At 48.4% G+C, this 22,508-nt stretch overlaps 2 protein-coding genes across 2 annotated transcripts in view; both read right to left on the bottom strand.

The window, feature by feature from the left end:
* LOC134349853 (F-box/WD repeat-containing protein 7-like) overlaps positions 1-8,422 on the bottom strand; it is a 239,931-nt gene extending 231,509 nt beyond the window's left edge. Inside the window, exons 1-2 of the mRNA XM_063054804.1 lie at positions 8,050-8,422; positions 5,094-5,246 (exon numbers count right to left, since the gene is read on the bottom strand). Coding sequence (XP_062910874.1) covers positions 5,094-5,246; positions 8,050-8,160 — 264 coding nt within the window. The 5' untranslated portion in view covers positions 8,161-8,422. The remainder of the gene's footprint in view (positions 1-5,093; positions 5,247-8,049) is intronic.
* A 6,897-nt stretch (positions 8,423-15,319) lies between these two features.
* rrp8 (ribosomal RNA processing 8) overlaps positions 15,320-22,508 on the bottom strand; it is a 42,270-nt gene continuing 35,081 nt past the window's right edge. Inside the window, exons 5-7 of the mRNA XM_063052992.1 lie at positions 18,686-18,792; positions 18,466-18,562; positions 15,320-16,742 (exon numbers count right to left, since the gene is read on the bottom strand). Of these exons, the coding sequence (XP_062909062.1) occupies positions 16,629-16,742; positions 18,466-18,562; positions 18,686-18,792 (318 nt within the window). The 3' untranslated portion in view covers positions 15,320-16,628. The remainder of the gene's footprint in view (positions 16,743-18,465; positions 18,563-18,685; positions 18,793-22,508) is intronic.

Here is a 22,508-nt window from a genome sequence, read left to right as displayed (position 1 = left end):
TGGGTGGAAACAGGGGTCACTGGTACCTTAGCTCTCCTCAGGTCTACCACCAGCTCCTTAGTCTTTTTCACATTAAGCTGCAGATAATTCTGCTCACACCATGTGACAAAGTTTCATACCGTAGCCCTGTACTCAGCCTCATCTCCCTTGCTGATGCATCCAACTATGGCAGAGTCATCAGAAAACTTCTGAAGATGACAAGACTCTGTGCAGTAGTTGAAGTCTGAGGTGTAAATGGTGAAGAGAAAGGGAGACAAGACAGTCCCCTGTGGAGCCCCAGTGCTGCTGATCACTCTGTCGGACACAGTGTTGCAAGCACACGTACTGTGGTCTGCCAGTAAGGTAATCAAGAATCCATGACACCAGGAAAGCATCCACCTGCATCGCTGTCAGCTTCTCCCCCAGCAGAGCAGGGCGGATGGTGTTGAACGCACTGGAGAAGTCAAAAAACCTGACCCTCACAGTGCTCGCTGACTTGTCCACTTGGGCGTAGACACGGTTCAGCAGGTAGGCGATGGCATCCTCAACTCCTAGTCTGGGCTGGTAGGCGAACTGGAGGGGATCTAAGTGTGGCCTGACCATAGGCCGGAGCAGCTCCAAAACAAGTCTCTCCAGGGTCTTCATGATGTGGGAGGTCCATGCCACCGGTCTGTAGTCATTGAGGCCGTTGGGGCGCGGTGTCTTCGGCACAGGGACGAGGCAGGACGTCTTCCACAGTACAGGAACCCTCCGGAGCCTCAGGCTCAGGTTGAATACATGGTGAAGTACTCCACATAACTGAGGGGCACAGGCTTTGAGCACCCTGGTACCGACACCATCCGGTCCTGCAGCCTTGCTTGGGTTGAGACGTTTCAGCTGCCTTCTCACCTGTTCAGCTGTGATGCCCACCGTGGTGGTTTCGTGTGAGGAAGGGGTATAGTCATGAGATCAGGGTGGGGGACTGTGAGGAGGGCTAGGAGGGGAGAGTGGAATATGTGTTCCAGATGTTCCTCTGTGCTTTCATGTCCATCTCCATCAAATCAGAATTGTCCATGGCCCCTATTTAACGGATACGATATCATTTTTCACCAGGGGGCTGCGCACGCGCAGTGTGCTGCTCTCTCTCCTCCCGCCGATATTTCCCAGGAGAGACAGCATGTGGTCCATTAGCTCCAAAGGCTTACCATCACTGAGACCCAGTCAGGAGAGCAATTGTCTGGTGCACTCAGACCGATAGTCCAAAAGTGTTTAAGAGGTGAGTTTTTAGTGATCAGTATTTATTGCGTTCATGGAGACTCGCCACTCTTGCAGCCACAGAATTGCTGAGCAATGCTACCCACTTAGAAAGATTTGGCGTAGTCAACAGCAATTTCATGTCGGGCAAACTGGGCCTCTGCTTGCACAAACCAAGCAACTGCAGTTTGCTCCTAGAACTCCGTCAGTTTCAAAGCGACTGCATTGGCCGACATGTTCAATAACTCCTGAATAGTCCTAGTGCATCGGGGTCACAAATGTCGGTTTGCACAAATAAAACTAAGTGAAACATTTTGTGTTTAACCAATGGGGAGGGGAGGGAACGTCGACTCAGACCATGAGAAGCCTGCATGGGGCGCCACTCCTCGCACAGACGAGAGCAATGCGTGGTTAAGTGCCTTGCTCAAGGACACAAACATGCGGCCATAGCTGAGGCTCAAATTAGCAACCTTCAGATCACTAGATGAACGCAACCACTTGGTCATGTGCCCAACAACAAACCTGTATCACATTTCATTGAACTCCAAAACCTAAACACCAAAGCGTGCTAAACCATTTATGTAAACATATCACATCAAACCAGCCTTTTAAAGTGAAACCCAAACTCAATGCAGGTGGTTGTAAATTATGTACATTTCTCCCAATTACATTACCCTACACTGTCACAGAGCACTACAGCACAGGAAGAGACCCTTGGCCCATCCATACCAGCCTTGCCCAATCTACATGCAACCAACCATAGCCCTCCAAAACGCTCATCCCTGTACCATACCAAACTCCTTTGAAATGTAAATACTGAATTCACATCTACCATTCCTGCTGACAGCTCATTCCACACTCACACCATCCTGAGTGAAGCACCCCCTCAGACTCCCCTTAAACATTTCACCTTTCACCCCGGTCTCACCCAACCCAAGGGGGGAAAGCCTGCAAGCACTCACTCAATCTACACTCCTCAAATGTGAATAGCTCAACAAGATCTCCCCTCATTCTCCAGGGAATAAAGTTTAACCTATTTAACCCTTCCCAATCAGTCAGTTCCTAATGTCCCAGCAATATTCTTCCTACAACAGGGTAACCAAAACTGCACAGTACTCCAGATGTGAACACACCACTGTGCTATACAATGTTCTAACTGCTACACTTAATACCCTGATTGAAGGCCAATGTGCCCAATTCCTGCCTACCTGTGAACTACAGTACATAATTGTAGTATACCATTTGACCTCTCAACTGTTTATTGTGGTAGGTAATTGAATGGGTTCACCGTCTGGGAGAATGAAATCCCCCTTACCTCAGTTTTAAATGGCTTTTCCTCAGACTGACCACCACACACAACCATCTCCCCCCACCCCGACCCCCCCAAAGCACTTTCCTCCCCAGCTATCAGAAACAGCCTTCCTGTAGCAAGGCCATCATGTCCCATTAGAATGGACAGGAAACAATATGGACCAAATGCAGTTAGATGGGACTAGCTCAGAAGGTTTAGAACAATGAACCAAATGTAGTTGGATGGGACTCACTCAGAAGGCAAGGTTTAGAACAATGGGCCAAATATAGTTAAAAGGAGGTTAGTTCATCAGGAAATGTTTAGAACAACAGGCCGAATTTAGCTAGATGGGACTAGTTCAGAAGACACCTTGGTTGGGCCGAAGGACCTAGTTCCATCTTTGACAACTCTGAAATTTGAGAGACTTCATGAGATGGTTTCTCAGTCTTCTAAATAGAAGCTAAACCAACTCCACCACTCTTCATAAATCCCAGGAATCTCTTAGCATCAGTTTAATATGGTTATACAATTAGCATTTTTGGAGATCTTTTAGACAAACTATATTGTGTATACCTGATACCACAACAGTGACCATACTACACAACTGAAAGTTACTTTGAATCTTTCCAATTTACGGCAGGTACGAAAATGAGAAAAAGGTTAACAGTATAATAAACCATTCTCAAACTTATTAACAGAATCCATGAATGCAAGTTGTGTATATATGAAATACATAAATTGGAACACAAATACTACACAGTACTATAAAACCATTAGCTAATAGTCACCTGTGTACAGTGCTGTGTTATTTTGATTGACTGTCAATGAATTAAATCAGTGCCTAATGTAGATAATGGACTGCCTTCATACAATGTTTTTGACAACTGCATCCTCTAATCTTCATTTTCACATTCAAGATTGTCAATACCTTCAAATTCTTCATAGTTCCTAAGCCTGAATGCTTGAAACAGCAGTGAGTGGAACACTTCTGAATTGGCTTCCTGCTTATATTTTGCCAACTATCAGTGACAAAAATGGCTGCTTTTTGAACACAAATACACTCAACTGACAATACTTAGAACTGTTCACTCTAAGCACAGTGCACTGGTAATGGCCACATGAGGTGCACAAAACTGTTCAGTACCTCTCCTGTCCCAATTAAGTGACATAGTGTCCCAAATTAACGAAACAAAGGTAATTCGTCTACTTTCGATTAGTTTTTGATCACAGTTTTTCCCAAATAAATGGCTGCCCCAATTTACTGATGGCCCAATTAAGCACAATATCAATATGACCCACAGCTTAGTCATTCTTATTTTGAAGTTTCTGGATTGAGCAGTGGAACAGAACCATGAAATGCACACATACACTCAGTGCCCCGTTTATTTGGTACTCCTACTCATTAATGCAAACATCCCACCGGCCAACCATGCAGCAGCAACTCAATGCAGAAAGTTGTTGTTCAGACCATATGTCAGAAGGGGGGCAAGAGACGTGATCTAAGTGATTTTGACAGTAGAATAATTGCTGGTACCAGATGGGGTGCTTTGAGTATCTCAGAAAATGCTGATCTCTTGGCATTTTCATACACAACAGTGTCTAGTTCACAGAGAACAGAGCCAAAGGCAAAAAACAGAAAAACATAGTTCTGTGGACAAACACACCTTGTTAATAAGGGAGGTCAGAGGAAAAAGGCCAAACTGGTTCAAGCTGACAAGGCGGCAAATAACCACGCATTACAACAGCGGTGTGCAGAAGAGCATCTCTGATAGGCTACAGCTGCAGAAGATCACAGACATGAACTCAGTGGTTACTTTATTAGGTACAGAAGTGGCCACTGAGTGCAGCCAGCACAAGCTAGGGGTATTCCCCCCTACTCAAGCTTCACTCCTGATGCCCAGGTGCTTCAGCAACAACCTTTGCAGTTAATGTACTAGATCAAATCAAGCAAAATCAACACTAAGTCAGGAGACTTAGCACAGTACAGGCCCCTGGTAGAGAGAAAGCCAAGTAAGTTTAAGAAAAAGTTGAATTAACTTTGTCTGGAGCCAAGGACTTTAAGACCTTAAAGACCTCCAGAGACTAAAATTCGGGCTATAGCTAACAGGAACAATTATAGAAATTGAGAAAGTTACCAATTCAAGATTGATGAATGTCATTTCCATTACACAAGTGTACAGAATGAAATGACTGCACTCTGGATCCGATGCAGCATAAAAACAAAAGATAACAAACACAATAATAATGTAAAAACAAATATAAATAACTGGATTGTATGCCCATAAATTGACACTAGGTTGTACACAAGATGACTGACAAGAAATAATAAAGCAGTGGTGGAATTAATGGGTCAATGCAGAAAGGAGAGAGAAATTTCATTAATTTTTAGCCCAAAAGACACTCAAAACTGATAAAACAACCAAGCATTTTAATAGTAACTATCTCTACAGTGTACAAATGGTAAAGATTTGTAATAAAGCAGGCTATTGTTGCCCATAGATGTAGGGTTATTCCCTGTTCCCCATACAGAACAAGCATTCGATCAAATTATCTTTTTTCCATTCCCATGTACAGTGGTGCATTGACTTACACTGTTGGAGCTGCTCAACAGGCCTTCCATGCTGGTCTCTGTGCTCATTTTATTCTTTTGGCAGAACAGCAGGTTGCCATTCCTCTCCAGAAAGTGGCATGTGATGCCTTTGATGTCCAAAAGATCATCCAGCGACGAGAAACCTTTCAATTCCTGTGGTTTTTATTTGGGGGGGGAGGAGGAGGACATGAGGGTGGGAGAGAGGGCAGGTGCAGAGATGGGAGGGAGGGTGGGTAAAAATTTGGAGGAAGAAAATAAAGCAAGTCTGAGTGTGGTCAGTGATATTTCGTGCCCAATCTTTGTTTCTTTGATGAAGGATCTTTACCACCCAGGACATGCTCCCTTCTCATTATCACCAGTGAGATGGTATAGGGGCCTGAAGAAACACATTCAACATTTTGGGAAAAGCTTCTGCCCTTCTCCATTCAGATTTCTGAACAGACTATGAATCCATAGGTTGCAAGGTTGTTATAATCAGGAGTGGTAATGGGGAAAGCTCCCACTACCAATTCAATGCTCCCAATGGCGTGCGCCTCAAATAGCCTCAGACAACCATGTCCAGCTCCTGGCCTTCACGTGTGACTAAGCCTGATGGAACACTTTTCTAATGACAGAAGGGGCAAAGGTGGGTTACTGTGTCACTGTGGGCAGATGGTTAGCAACTCATCCAGTAGGAAAACTGATCTCAAGCCTCCGCTGCCTTGTGGCAATACTCCTCATGGGGAAGGATTTGGGGGTAAACCCCAAGGGAAATATCTGGAGCTGGAGTCCCTAAGGCAGTCCTACATTGAGTTCAATACCTCTTGGCAACTCCTGCCACACTGCTGGTGCCAAACAGTATCAATCTCTGCTGTTTATCGATACAGCTCGGAAGCAACATCCAGGATCAACCCTGACTTACGGAGATCTCTCTAATAATGAACTTAAAAACATTACCTACTGCTTATTTAATTTTATACATTCTTATTGGAATTTATTATTTTTTTCACTGCAATGTATTGTTGCCATAAAACAACACATTTCACGACTTATATCGGTACCAATGAAGACAATTCTGATGCCAGTATTTATAGAAATGCCCCTACCTTGTGTTGACAGGCTTGACCCCACCCTTGTGTCACAGAAGCAAGTTTAAAAAAGCCATCGTGTGCAGAGGTGAAATAAAAAGAGTTGGCTGTTGGCCCTTCCAAGCATGCTCACTGCTAAATATGATCACGACTGATCCTCAGCCTCAATGCCACATTCACATTCTGTACACATAATGCATCTTAGCATCCATATACCCACTTCACAAATTTTTTTTTAAAAATCAGCAGCTGGGCCCCTCAGACCTTTGTGGGGAAAAATTCCCTAGTTCAGCCTCCAAGTCAAGAAATATCTCTTCACCACCATCTTCAATCACATGTCTTGTAACCCATTCAAGGCATTACATTCTTGGAGAAGCATCCTCCCCATATCTGGTCTCACTTGCCCCGTCAGTTTTGCAACATCTTGTGTTTTGAAAATTCCAGTGAATACAAACACAATGCCACCTCATTTAGACGTCACGCCTCACCATCCTAGGAGTCAACCACGCAAACCTTCAAAGAACTCACGGCAAGACTGTCCCTTCTTCAGCAGGCACATTTCAAGGGACTCTACAAGTCTACCAAGACTGTAGAACTTTTCTCTTCTACTCAAATCCTCCTGCTTTGACGCCCAACATATTACCCACTTGCATCACACTTTGAACTATTAATCTGCCTACTCCCGTCGACTCTCCCTCACCTAAACCACTGCGCTCCATACACTTCCCATTTGTCACTTAAATATTGAAACTAAACACACTTGTGGAGGCAACTCATACGCCATACTCTCATCATCATCCTCCGAGTGCAAAATTTCCCCTTAAACATTCTACTTTTCACCTTTAACACATCCCCAGGAGAAAAAGCCTGCTTGCATTTATCATATTTGTTACCCTTCAAAATGTTCTATACCTCCATCAAATCTCTACTCATTCTCCTACACTCCAGGGAATAAACTCCTAACCTATTCAACCTTTCCACATAACTCAGGTCCTCAAATCCCAACAAAATCCTTGTAAAATTTCTCTACATTTTTTTGAATCTTATTTACATATTTCCTGTAGATAGGTGACCAAAACTGGACAATACTTGAAATTAGGCCTCGCCAGCATCCAACAAAATTTCAACATAATGTGAGAGATTGGGCTTACACAGGCCTCCTCCTCCTCCTCCTCGTCTCTCACTCCGGTGTCCTATCCCCCCCTCCCCCCAGTACCCTCCCCTCTGCCTCCTCCACACACTCGTACCCCTCCAAGACCTCGTCACCCATGCCCGCACCCTTGTACCCCTCCTCATCCTGGTCACTCACTGCTCCGATCCACTCCTCCACTTCATCCCTCTGGCACCCTCTTCCCCCTCATCCCCAACCCCTCCTCCTGTACCCTCGTCCTCCGCTTCATCACTTGTCCCACCTCATCCCTCCGGAAGCCTCGCTCTCCTCCTTCCTCCAGTACTCTCATATCCTCCTTTATCCTCCCCTCCTCCTCTTCATCCTCTCCTCCTATACCTTCGTCTCCTTGTCCGACCTCATCCCTCCGGAAGCCTCATTCTCCTCCCTCCAGTACTCTCGTATCCTCCTTCATCCTCTTCTCCTGTACCCTTGTCCCCCATCCTCATCTCTCTGGTACCATTGCCCCACCACCACCACCTTCCTCCGGTACCCTCCTCATCAACCCCTGCTCCGGTACCCTCGTCCACCACCTTCCTCCGATACCCTCCTCATCCACCCCTCCTCCAGTACCCTCGTCCACCACCTTCCTCCGATACCCTCCTCATCCACCATCCTCCTCGTCCTCCCCTCCTCCGGTATCCTCCTCGCCCACCACCCTCCTTCTCGGCCCGCTCGTCTCTCCCTCGTCCCACCAGGCCCCTGATCCGCCATCCCTCACCTCTCTCCGCCTGACGATGGCTCTCGCCCTCTTCCTACCGACCCCGAACAGCACCGTAGCCAACTCCTCGGCGCTCGCCCGGTTCACGTCGACTTTCTCGGGCGATTCCATGGCCCAGGCCGCGAGGCCTCGGCCTTTCCGCTGCTCAACACGCCGGACCTCACCGCGAACTAAGTGGGGGTGGATAGGTGTGGGGAAAACGGAGGGCCGCGCGGCGCTGAGACAACGTTCACCAGGAGGCCTCAGACTAAAAGTTTCCGCGGCAGAAACCGGCAGAAAAACAAACGGACAACCCGCCACTTCCGCTCACCGCCTGTCGGTCCGCTCACCTTGAGCAGAGTTCGATTGGCCAAAAGTGCTGTCACTCCAACATTCTATCAAGTTCATTGGTTAAAATAAATGTCACTCAATGAATTGATTATGTTGATTGGTTCATTGTTACAACGACACCCTAAGTTATTGACCCATCAGCGCGCACGGTCCCAGACACGGTGAATTCTGTTGGTTGACAGGTAAATCAATCAGACTTGCTGCACACGATCATTGGCCAATTGATCCGTCCATCAATCGGACAGTGCCGGATCATTCGCGGATTGCGGGCAAACAATTACCCACGCCGATAATACATCCCGCCTACGCCGAGATGGGTGGGGCTGTCACATGATTTCATTTTCTTTGGATTTCTTCATCAAAAAGTTAACGGGAATATCGGTGAGGAACAATTAGGAGCAAACTCTGTTGCAAAGCGGCCACAGGCTCTACTTGTTGACTCAGCCCGTGTTGTTGTTTCTTCGCCGAACGACTCGAGCTGCCACTCCGACACCATGGCCAACCCTACCCACTGTTCATTGGTGGAAAAACCTGTCAATCGCCTGCTGCCCCATCATTGGATCACGAGGCAATAACGTAGGGCACCACATGACCTAGGCGGGCCGATTTTGGGGATTACAGCACAGCGCAGGCGCACTCGCTGCCTGGCGCTCACAGCGCCCCCTGCCGTTGACAGCTTGTACTGTCGGAACACACGCAAGCGCTTAGAAGACCATTCGGCCCCTCTGAATTACTGTAATTGCTGATATAATATTCGTTTCAGCAGCACATTCCCGCTCTTTCCATACCACTCTAGCATTTTGAACCGAAAAAGCTCCTTTTCATTGACTACAGCTCTGCCTTTAATACCATCATTTCAAATAAACTGATTCCTAAGCTCCAGAACCTGGGCCTTAGCACTCAGATCTGCAGCTGGATCTTCAACTTCCTCACAGACCGGACCCAGGCTGTAAAAATAGGGGACAAGCTCTCCTCTACAATCACTCTGAGCACCGGTGCCCAACAAGGCTGTGTACTCAGCCCCCTGCTGTACTCACTGTACACCCATGATTGTGTAGCCAAGTTTCCATCAAACTCAATATATAAGTTTGCTGATGACACAACAATTGTAGGCCATATCTCGGGTAATGATGAGTTTGAGTACAGAGAGGAAATTAAGAACCTGGTGGCATGGTGCAAAGACAATAACCTATCCCTCAACATCAAGACGAAGGAATTGGTTGTTGACTTCAGAAGGAGTAGCGGACCGCACAACCCAATTTACATCGGTGGTGCGCAAGTGGAACAGGTCAAAAGCTTTAAGTTCCTCGGAGTCAATATCAGAAATGACCTGACTTGGTCCAACCAAGCAGAGTTCACTGCCAAGAAGGCCCACCAGCGCCTTTACTTCCTGAGAAAACTAAAGAAATTTGGCCTGTCCCCTAAAACCCTCACTAATTTTTATAGATGCACCATAGAAAGCATTCTTCTAGGGTGCATCACAACCTGGTATGGAACTTGTCCTGTCCAAGACCGGAAGAAGCTGCAGAAGATCGTGAACACGGCGCAGCACATCACACAAACCAATCTTCCGTCCGTGGACTCACTTTACACGACACGCTGTCGGAGCAGTGCTGCCAGGATAATCAAAGACACAACCCACCCAGCCAACACACTTTTCATCCCTCTTCCCTCCGGGAGAAGGCTCAGGAGCTTGAAGACTCGTATGGCCAGATTTGGGAACAGCTTCTTTCCAACTGTGATAAGACTGCTGAACGGATCCTGACCCAGATCTGGGCCGTACCCTCCAAATATCCGGACCTGCCTCTCGGTTTTTTTACACTACCTTACTTCCCATTTTTCTATTTTCTATTTATGATTTGTAATTTAAATTTTTAATATTTACTTATTTTTTACCATTTTTAATATTTAATATTTGTAATCCAGGGAGTGGGAAGCGCAGAATCAAATATCGCTGTGATGATTGTACGTTCTAGTACCAATTGTTTGGCAACAATGAAGTATAAAGTATAAAGTAAGAATATAATGAATGACAAAAGTTTCTGGCAATTGAATTCAGAAAAATTCTATTTCTTATGTGAGATGTTCAGAGAGTGCAGATAGCTGAAGGCACCATAGGAGATTGTTCTAACTTCTCTAATGATGACTAGGTTTCCATGGTGCTCAGTGGTACGATGGAGCAGAAACATCAAGGTGTCTAGGAACGTGCTCCCTAGCCTTGGCGTTATCCTGGGAACAGCATCTAACTGCCATTACAGCAGTGCCTCTACTTCCTTACAAGTTTCCACAGATTTGGCATGTCATCTAAAACTTTGACAATCTTCAGTCGATGTGCGGTGGAGAGTATACTGACTGCTGCATCGCGGCTTGGTATGGAAACACCAAAGCTCGGGAACAGAAGAGCCGACACAACAGCCCAGTCCATCACGGGTAAAGCCCTCCCGACCACTAAGCTCATCTACACACAGCGCTGTCACAGGAAAGAAGCATCATCAGAGGCCCCCACCACCTAGGTCATGCTCCCTCCTCTCTGCTCCCATCAGGACGAAGGTACAGGAGCCTCAGGACTCACGACTCCTCAACCATCAGGAATAACTTCACTCACCTCCACCATGAACTGATTCCATAACCTACAGACTCACTTTCAAGGACTCCACAACCCTGTCAGTCTGTTTGTATAGATTTTCATAAATTATATTGTATTTCTTTACTTTTCTGTGAATGCCTGCAAAACATTGAATCTTGAGGTAGTATCTGGTGACATAGATTGATAATGAATGTACTGGGACTTTGACAAGTAGATGTCTGTACAGAAAGGGGGTAACACTCAGTCTGCTGTCAGGGAACAAAGCAGGGCAAGGGGCTGAAGTGCTGGGGAGGAGCACTCTGTGGCCAGTGACTGTAATGCGGTTAGTTTTTAAATTGTCATGAAAAGAGATATATTTGGTCTACAAGTTCAAGTCCTAAATTTGGTTTAAGACTATTTCTGATGATGCTATACAGGAACTTGCAAAGCTTGACTAAGAGAGGGAGTCAACAAGTAAAGAGACCTCTGGCGAGAGAGGTAAGGAGTTCAGGGTCAGCAGGTTTCTGCGTCAACGCTGACAGGGTTGGGAACATCTTGAGAATCTGGTCAGGATAAATTAGGCTGAGAGTCAGCACATTTTTATCATGCTGAAATGTCAAAACTGTGCTGGCCCAAGATGAGGTATGTTTGCCCAAGATTGGAAGTCAGGAAGCTGAAACCTGATGGATGAAATCCTGGGTCTGTGAGATTGAAGTCCACTGGAAAAGCCAAAGGCCTGTTGTCTGCAAATCCGCTGGAGGCCTGGGGGCAGCCTGTCCCCATGTTTCCCATAGACCTTTCACCTTTTAACCTTAACCCATGACTAGTTCTAGTCTCACCCAACCTCAGTGGAAAAACACAAACACGAGGAAATCTGCAGATGCTGGAAATTCAAGCAACACACATCAAAGTTGCTGGTGAATGCAGCAGGCCAGGCAGCATCTTTAGGAAGAGGTACAGTCGACGTTTCGGGCCGAAACCCTTCGTCAGGACTAACTGAAGGAAGAGCTAGTAAGAGATTTGGAAGTGGGAGGGGGAGGGGGAGATCCGAAATGATGGGAGAAGACAGGAGGGGGAGGAACGGAGCCAAGAGCTGGACTACATTCAACGCCATAATTCCATCCAGGTTCAACAAGCTCAACCATCACCCTGCCTTGTGCAGCTGGATCCCAGACTTCCTGTCAGATCACCAGCGGGTGATAAGAGTGGGCTCCTCACGTCCGCACCTCTGACTCTCAACACAGGTGCCCCACGGGGCTATGTCCTAAGCCCCCTCCTTTACCCCCTGTATACTCATGACTTTATCGCCACCCACAGCTCTAATTTTCTGATTAAATTTGCTGACGATACTACACTGATTGCCCTGATCTCAAATAATAACGAGGCAGTCTACAGAGAAGTCAATTGGTGTCAATAAAACAACCTCTCCCTCAATGTCGCAAAAAACAAAGGAACCGGTTGTGGACTACAGGAGGAATGGAGACGGATTAACCCATATTGGCATCAATGGATCTGGGGTTGAGAGGGTAAACAGCTGTAAGTTCCTCGGCATCCACATCACCGCGGATCTCACGTGGTCTGTACATACCAGCTGTGTGGTGAAAAAGGCACAACAGCCCCTCTTTCACCTCAGACAGTTGAAGAAGTTTGGTATGGTAAATCCTAAGAACTTTCTGCAAGGGCACAATTGAGAGCATCCTGACTGGTTGCATCACTGCCTGGTAGGGGAACTGTACTTCCCTCAATCGCAGGACTCTGCAGAGAGTGGTGTGGACAGCCCAGCACATCTGTAGATGTGAACTTCACACTATTCAGGACATTTACTGAGACAGGTGTGTAAGAAGGGCCCGTAGGATCATTGGGGACCTGAGTCATCCCAACCACAAACTGTTCCAGCTGCTACCATCCAGGAAACGGTACCGCAGCATAAAAACCAGGACCAACAGGCTCTGGGACAGCTTCTTCCACCAGGCCATCAGACTGATTAACTCATGCTGATACAATCGTATTTCTATGTTATATTGACTGTCCTGTTGTACATACTATTTACTATAGATTACTATAAATTGCACATTGCACATTTAGACGGAGACGTAACGTAAAGATTTTTACTCATGTATGTGAAGGATGTAAGAAATAAAGTCAATTCAATTCAAGTGTGGCCTGACTAGTGTCTTATAAGACTCAGCATTATCTCCTTGCTTTTATATTCTATTCCCCTTGATATAAATGCCAACATTGCATTTGCCTTCTTTACCACAGACTCAAACTGTAAATTAACCTTCTGAGAGTCTTGCATGAGTACTCCCAAGTCCCCCTGCACCTCTGATGTTTGAATTTTTTCACCATTTAGATAATAGTCCACACTATTGTTCGTTTTACCAAAATGCATTATCATACACTTCGCAACACTGTATTTCATCTGCCATGCTTCCAATCTGTCTAAGTCCCGGTGCAATTGCATTGTTTCCTTGGCACTACCTACTCCTCCACCTATCTTCGTATTATCCACAAACTTTGCCACAAAGCCATCAATTCCATTTTCCCAACCACTGAGGTTAGACAATCTAGCCTATAATTTCTTCTTTTGTCTTTGTCCCTTCTTAAAGAGTGGAGTGACATTTCCAATCTTCCAGTCCTCTGGGACCATGACCGATCAAGTGATTCTTGAAATATCATGACCAATGCATTCATTATCTCTTCAGCATCCTCTCTCAGGACTTTGGGATGTAGTCCATCGGGTCCAGGTGAGTTATCCTCCAGTGGTCCAGCATCAATTCTCACCTCCCTTTTACCCTTTATATAACTAGTAAAGAGGTTCTAGAGCAGTTGGCTAAGCACACATCCCTGAGGTGCGCCAGTATTGATAATCAGTGAGGTGTGTTATTAATTCTAATCCACACACATTATGATCTTCCAATTAGGAAGTCAAGGATCTAATTGCAGGGGGAGGTCTTCAATCAGGTCTGTAGGAAGGATGGTGTTAAATACTGAGCTATAGTCGATGAACAGCATCCTGACATGGGTGTTTACATTGTCCAGGTAATCCAAGGCCATGTGAAGAGCCATTGAGATTGTGTCTGCTGTAGACCTATTGTGGCGATAGACAAATTGCAGTGTGTCCAGATCCTTGCTGAGGCAGGACTTGACCAACCTCTCAAAGTATTTCATCACTGTAGATGTGAGTGCTACCTGGTGATAGTCATTAAGGCAGCTCACACTGCTGTTCTTGGGCACTGGTATAATTGTTGCCCTTTCGAAGCAGGTGGGAACTTCCAACCATAGCAGTGAGATGTTACAAGTGTCCTTGGATACACCTGCCAGTTGGTTGGCACAAGTTTTCAGAGCCTTGCCAGGTACTCATCAGGGCCAGCCACCTCCTGAAAGACAGCCAGACATCGACCTCCGAGACAGAGATCACAGTGTCACCGGGTGCAGCAGGGATCTTCACAGCTGTAGTTATATTCTCCCTTTCAAAGCGGGCAGAGAAGGCGTTGAGCTCCTCTGGTAGTGAAGCATCACTGCCATTCGTGCTACTGGGTTTCGCTTTGTGGGAAGTCATTCCCAACTCCCTAAATTATCTCTATGACTTCCTCACCTATGTCATTCGTGCCAATGCATACCAAGACTTCTGGCTGTTCACCCTTCCCCTTTAGAATGATGTGGAGCCAATCTGAGACATCCCTGACCCTGGCACCCCGGAGGCAGCATACCCTGGGGTTTCCATCGCTTGTCTACTCCTCGAGGCAGCACACCCCATCACTGCAGTCCTCTTCTCTTTCGAGCACATTGTGAGACCAGTCACTGCAGCTCCCACCTCTCCCCCCACCCCGTCACACACACACACTGGCTACCCTCCATGTCACTCACACACACACTTATATTCACACACACACACACACACACACACTGACCGACACACACACACTCACACACACACACACACACTGACGAACACACACACACACACTGACCGACACACACACACTCACACACACACACACACACACTGACGAACACACACACTCACACTGACCGACACACACTCACTCACACACATACACACTCACACTGACCGACACACACACTCACACTGACCAATGCACACTCACACTCAGACATACATTCACACACACACAGCAGTCACGCACACACTCAGACATTCACACACACTCACAGTGACAGACACACTCACATTCACACACACAGCAGTCACACTCACACTGACTGACACACACACACACTCACAGACAGACACTCTCACACACAGCAGTCTCACATTACGGCCACTCATGTTACATAAATTCACCCTGACCCTTCACAAAACATCTCCAATACAGAACAAAATTCACTCTGCTGGAAAATAAATGCATGCAAAATTTATTTTTTTTAAACTATACAAAGTGAGCTGCTGGAGGAATTGAGCAGGTTCAGCAGCACCTGTGGAGAAAATTCAGTTTGTGTTCTTTTAAAATGTATTTCGAGATACAGTGTGGAACAGTCCCTTCTGGTACAATGAGCCAACCCAGCGATTAAACCCCGCATAATCACGGGACAACTTACAACGACCAAACCACCTAACTGGTACGTCACTGGACTGCAGGATAAACCACAGCTCTCGTACAAACTCCCAACTCTGCCCCGATCAGTATTAGCACCGTGCTACCTTGGAACAACCCGAAACACTGACAATTCCTCCCTCCTTCCCCCTCAGACACTGCCCGACCCACTGACGGCATCCAGCAGTTCCTGTCTCCTCCATCTTTCCCCCCACTCCAGGTTGCAGCATCTGTCATCTCGTGTCTCCCCGTTATTCACTTTTGAACTTATGTTTGTTGACACGGGCTGGGATGACTGCTTTCTGGAGGATTGTGACTCAGGAGATACAACCCCTGTGCTCCCATTACGCAGTACAGTCTGTCCACTGTTTCACCATCACAAGTTGTAAACCCTGAAACTCTCTCCCAACAGCACCGTGGGGCACGTTCCGCAGGGGGCTGAACGGCTCTGTCTGTCTTCCAGATTCAACAGGGACCTGTGAGGAGCACCTTTGTCACACGGACCGCAGGGAAATACAGAATAGATGGATAACGTCAGCTGTCAGTGATGCCCAGATCCCGAAACACAGGCAACGCTCCTTCCTCATCTCCTCTCCTCTCCTGCAACAGAGGGACACGAAACCTGCCCCCAAAACCCCTTCCCTGGGTTTCACAGGCTACCTCAGAACCAACTTCCTCCTGTATCTCCTGCATTTGCTGTCCGTGTGTATATCTGAGAGAGCGAGAGTGAGGGCTGAGGGCTGAGGGCAGAGAGCGCGTGAGGGTGAGGGGGGAAGAGGGGGAGGAGAGGGGGGAAGGGGGGAAGAGAGGGGGGAAGAGGAATGAGAGGAGGGAGAGGGAGGAAGAGAGGCTACATGCGGGGTGGGTTTGACCTCCAGATGCATGGGTTCAGGCCTGATTCAGATTCACACAAAGTGCTTAAATCATTCACAACCACAGACTGCAGGGATTGTGTAAGGCCACAGCCTCACACACTCACTCCTCCATCAGCCAGCACATAAGGCACTAAATATCTCAGATGAGATTTCTTCTCCTGCAGTCCGGTTTCTATACGACCCGAGTCCCTCTCCTGTTCAGCCAGCCTGGCTAGTTGCCCCTGATGGTCGTTGGCCCTTTGACGTGTCTCAGCGCTTCTTGTAGAGGCAGGGCTTGAGCTGGAGCTGAGGGAGAGTACTTCCCTCACTGGGCGACCGGGTCTTCTCAAAGTCAAACATGTAGAAGTAGCGGTTCTCCGTGTCCTGTGGAGAGAGGGGGTTGTATACGTGAGCGCACGTCACATTGACAAGCAGCCCTCAACCCAGAAGACCATCAAAGGAGGAGCAGAATCAGGCCATTCGGCCCATCAAGCCTGCTCTGCCATTCCACCATGGCTGATTTATTTTCCCCCTCAACCCCCTTCTCCTGCTTTTCTTCGTAGCCTTTGACACCCTGACTAATCAAAAACTTTTCAACCTCTACTTCAAATGTACCCAATAACCTGGCCTGCACAGTTGTCTGTGGGTAAGAATTCCACAGATTCACCACCTCTGCCTGAAGAAATTCCTCCACATCTCTGTTCTAAATGCATGTCCCTCTATTCTGAGGCTGTGCTCTCTGGTCCCAATTTGCTCCATGATAGGAAATATCCTTCCTCTCCACATCCACTTGATTGAGGTCTTTCAATATTCAATAAATTTCAATGCGATCCCCTCTCGTTCTTCTAAACTTCAGCAAGTACAGGCCCAGAGCCATCAAACGTTCTTCGTACATTAACCCTTTCATTCCCGGAACCAATCTCGAGAACCTCCTCTGAACCCTCTCCAGTACCCGCACATCTTTTCTTAGAAAAGGGGCCCAAAACTGCTCAGAATATTCCAACTGCAGTCTGACCAGAGCCTTGCAAAGCCTCAGCATTGCATCCTTGCCTTTATATTCCTCTACTCTGGAAATGAATATGAAGGATATACTTGCCTTGCTCACCATTGACTCAGCCTGCCAGGTAGCTTTCATGGAATCCTGCACCAAGTCCCTTTCCAGCTGCTTTCCAAATGCTGGGCAGGCCACCCCCCGAAAACCACACAACCCAAGACTCCTTTTCCTGCTCTGTCGCCCTCTACCCAGATTGACAAGTTGTAACACCATCCATTGATGGGACCCAGCAGAATAACAATTTGACACAGACTAGATGGGCTGAACATAAGGACATAAGAAATAGGAGCAGGAGTAGGCATTCCGGTCCATCGAGTCTTCCCCACCATTCAATAAGATCATGGCTCATCTGTCCGTAAACTCAGCTCCAACTACCTGCCTTTTCCCCATAACCCTTAATTCCCCTACTACGTAAAAATCTATCTAACTGTTTCTTAAATATATTTAGTGAAGAAGCCCCAACTGCTTCCCTGAGCAAAGAAATCCACAGATTCACCACTCTCTGGGAAAAACAGTTTCTCCTCATCTCCGTCCTAAATCTTCTCCCCTGAATCTTGAAGCAGTGTCCCCTAGTTCTAGTCTCACCTACCAATGGAAACAACTTTCCTACTTCTATCTTATCTATCCCTTTCAAAATTTTGTATGTTTCCATAAGATCCCCTCTCATTCTTCTGAACTCCAGACAGTATAGTCCCAGGCGACTCAATCTCTCCTCATAGGTTAACGCCTTCATCCCTGGAATCAACCTGGTGAACCTCTTCTGCACTGCCTCTGAAGGGCCTATTTCTGTGCAGTAGTTCTCTCCACCCTCACCCACAACATGGCTACTGTGAAGAAAGAGGTACAGGAGCTTGGACCCACACTCAACAGTTTCATCAGAGTTCTGAATGGTCAGTGAACCCAAGAACACTACCTCACCACTTTCGTTTCTCCCCCCCAGCAGGACTTTAATTTAATTTGATATTCATTCATTATCATAATTTGTTGCTTTTTATTATGATGCCACAAACAACATGTGACAACCTATGCCAGTGATATTAAATCTGACTCTACCTTTGAAAGCAGCTTAAAGCCGAGACGTGCCAGAACACTGACAAAATTCCGAATATCTTCAAATCTGCTGGCCACTTCTGCGATCTTCAGAATTCCCCTGGAAAACACCAAAAGACAAGAGGCTAAGGTGACTGAGCAGTACTCTCCCCACGGAGACAGGCACCTTGCTGTGCCCACCCCACCCGCCCCGTTCAGGATCAGTGCAGCAAACATCTCTCACCCCACTCGCAGAACACGGTTGGCCTCCATCAGAAAATCCACCAGGTTGGTGCCCATCAGGGAGAGGCAGAAGACCACAATGTCCACTGACGCATCGGCGAGGGGAACCTAGAGAGCCCACAACAGCAGCAACGTCATCACAGCAGATCCTGCAAACCTCAGTCGAAGATAACGGGAGGCAGGGAAGTGTGTGTGGGACCAGGGATGTCCTCAGATTCCATGTCAAGACCCACCAGGGAGCGGGGAGGAGGGAAAACAAAGATAATCTACCATTTTTGTGTGTCCGCATATTGACACGAGGGGATATACGTGGGGTGTGGACATTTACACCCAATATTCCCTTGACAGACATGTCATGTGCCTCCCTCAGAATGACTGTCAGTACGTCAGACATACCAATAGTCACAGACATGGGCGGATGAGACGGACGGTCAGAGACACTGACGTGTGGGACGCACGGCCAGAGACATTGAGACACTGACATGCGGGATAGACACTCAGACACTGACGGGACAGAGGGTAAGTCAGTGTGCCTGTGTAGCTGCGATGTGGTGCTTAGGTCCAGGTAAGCCTGCATACCGGTTTGGTTATGCTCAGGCCCGTGTACACCTGTATACCAGGGAGGTAGGGTTCAGGGCCAGTGTACACCTGTATACCAGGGAGGTAGGGTTCAGGCCCGTGTACACCTGTATACCAGGGAGGTAGGGTTCAGGGCCCGTGTACACCTGTACACCAGGGAGGTAGGGTTCAGGGCCAGTGTACGCCTGTGCACCAGGGAGGTAGGGTTCAGGGCCCGAGTACGCCTGTACACCAGGGAGGTAGGGTTCAGGGCCCGAGTACGCCTGTACACCAGGGAGGTAGGGTTCAGGGCCCGTTTACGCCTGTACACCAGGGAGGTAGGGTTCAGGGCCCATGTACACCTGTACACCAGGGAGGTAGGGTTCAGGGCCCGTGTGTGCCTGTACACCAGGGAGGTAGGGTTCAGGGCCCGCGTACGCCTGTACACCAGGGAGGTAGGGTTCAGGGCCCGTGTACACCTGTACACCAGGGAGATAGGGTTCAGGGCCAGTGTACGCCTGTGCACCAGGGAGATAGGGTTCAGGGCCCGTGTACACCTGTACACCAGGGAGGTAGGGTTCAGGGCCCGTGTATGCCTGTACACCAGGGAGGTAGGGTTCAGGGCCCGTGTATGCCTGTACACCAGGGAGGTAGGGTTCAGGGCCCGTGTGTGCCTATATACCAGGGAGGTAGGGTTCAGGGCCCGTGTACACCTGTACACCAGGGAGGTAGGGTTCAGGGCCCGTGTACACCTGTATACCAGGGAGGTAGGGTTCAGGGCCCGAGTACGCCTGTACACCAGGGAGGTAGGGTTCAGGGCCCGTGTGTGCCTATATACCAGGGAGGTAGGGTTCAGGGCCCGTGTACACCTGTACACCAGGGAGGTAGGGTTCAGGGCCCGTGTACACCTGTATACCAGGGAGGTAGGGTTCAGGGCCAGTGTATGCCTATATACCAGGGAGGTAGGGTTCAGGGCCCGTGTACACCTGTACACCAGGGAGGTAGGGTTCAGGGCCCGTGTACACCTGTACACCAGGGAGGTAGGGTTCAGGGCCCATGTACACCTGTATACCAGGGAGGTAGGGTTCAGGGCCCGTGTGTGCCTATATACCAGGGAGGTAGGGTTCAGGGCCCGTGTACACCTGTACACCAGGGAGATAGGGTTCAGGGCCCGTGTACGCCTGTACACCAGGGAGGTAGGGTTCAGGGCCCGTGTACACCTGGAAGATAGGGTTCAGGGCCAGTGTACACCTGGAAGATAGGGTTCAGGGCCAGTGTACGCCTGTACACCAGGGAGGTAGGGTTCAGGGCCCGAGTACGCCTGTACACCAGGGAGGTAGGGTTCAGGGCCCGTTTACGCCTGTACACCAGGGAGGTAGGGTTCAGGGCCCATGTACACCTGTACACCAGGGAGGTAGGGTTCAGGGTCCGTGTGTGCCTATATACCAGGGAGGTAGGGTTCAGGGCCCGTGTACACCTGTACACCAGGGAGGTAGGGTTCAGGGCCCGTGTACGCCTGTACACCAGGGAGGTAGGGTTCAGGGCCCGTGTACACCTGGAAGATAGGGTTCAGGGCCAGTGTACACCTGGAAGATAGGGTTCAGGGCCAGTGTACGCCTGTACACCAGGGAGGTAGGGTTCAGGGCCAGTGTACACCTGTACACCAGGGAGGTAGGGTTCAGGGCCCGTGTACACCTGTACACCAGGGAGATAGGGTTCAGGGCCCGTGTACTCCTGTACACCAGGGAGGTAGGGTTCAGGGCCAGTGTACGCCTATATACCAGGGAGGTAGGGTTCAGGGCCAGTGTACGCCTGTACACCAGGGAGATAGGGTTCAGGGCCCGTGTACACCTGGAAGATAGGGTTCAGGGCCAGTGTGTGCCTGTACACCAGGGAGATAGGGTTCAGGGCCCGTGTACACCTGGAAGATAGGGTTCAGGGCCCGTGTACGCCTATATACCAGGGAGGTAGGGTTCAGGGCCCGTGTATGCCTGTACACCAGGGAGGTAGGGTTCAGGGTCTGTGTACGCCTATATACCAGGGAGGTAGGGTTCAGGGCCAGTGTACACCTGTACACCAGGGAGATAGGGTTCAGGGCCCGTGTACACCTGGAAGATAGGGTTCAGGGCCAGTGTATGCCTGTACACCAGGGAGGTAGGGTTCAGGGCCCATGTACGCCTGTACACCAGGGAGGTAGGGTTCAGGGCCCATGTACGCCTGTACACCTGGAAGATAGGGTTCAGGGCCAGTGTATGCCTGTACACCAGGGAGATAGGGTTCAGGGCCAGTGTATGCCTGTACATCAGGGAGGTAGGGTTCAGGGCCCGTGTAGGCCTATATACCAGGGAGGTAGGGTTCAGGGCCCGTGTATGCCTGTACACCAGGGAGATAGGGTTCAGGGCCCGTGTATGCCTGTACACCAGGGAGGTAGGGTTCAGGGCACGTGTACGCCTGTACACCAGGGAGATGGTGCTCACTGAGGGTACATCTCTGCATCAGGGAGGTGTTGCGCACGGCCCAGGTATGCGTGTACACTGGGGAGGTGGATTGGACTTGAGGTAGACTTGCAGACAAGGAGAGTGTTGGGGTCAGGCAAAAGGTGTGGCTGTACCCCACATGGAGGGAGATCATGTACTGTACATCCTGGATGTTGGATTGGACTGTTTAAGTGTTATTTCCTTTGTAGTTTAACAATTTCTGCCTGGTTGTATTTTATGTGAAAGCCAGGTGAAGTATGTGGACAGCGAGGAATACAGGCTGGCAGGGAGAAAAGACAACAGCTCCGAGTAAACATTTTGCTCATGGTCACAGTCTGAATATACAATTGTTCAGTGTGTCTCTGAGTTGCTGCACTTCTCTCTTTCTGGAAGCTTCTTGGTATCACATTGTTTGAATAGGGACTAACTGATTGGTTAACTCTTATCTACAAATTGGAATGGAACATTTCCGATCTATGGGGTATGAGAAGAGCTGAACACATTGCCCTGCTATCTTTAGTCTTTTCTGTCCTTAGTTTTTAGCCATTCGACCTTCGCTACTCCACATTTCCAATGCAGGTGACATTTTTGCCATTTCCATCATATCTGTTTTTTTATGAGACCGTGTTATTAGCTCAACGCACAACACAGCATAGATGGAAAGCATGGAAGGAGCCAGCCGGATTCAAACTCGGGATCATTTGCCTCGAGATCTGGTGCTGATGCCACTACAACGCCAACTGGGCATCTTCCTTGTATTGCCACTTCATAAAATCATTGTGAAGTGAC

The sequence above is a fragment of the Mobula hypostoma genome, chromosome 7 (genome assembly GCF_963921235.1).
Source record: "Mobula hypostoma chromosome 7, sMobHyp1.1, whole genome shotgun sequence".
Lineage (NCBI taxonomy): Eukaryota > Metazoa > Chordata > Chondrichthyes > Myliobatiformes > Myliobatidae > Mobula > Mobula hypostoma.
This window is presented reverse-complemented; position numbering and strand designations above follow the sequence as displayed.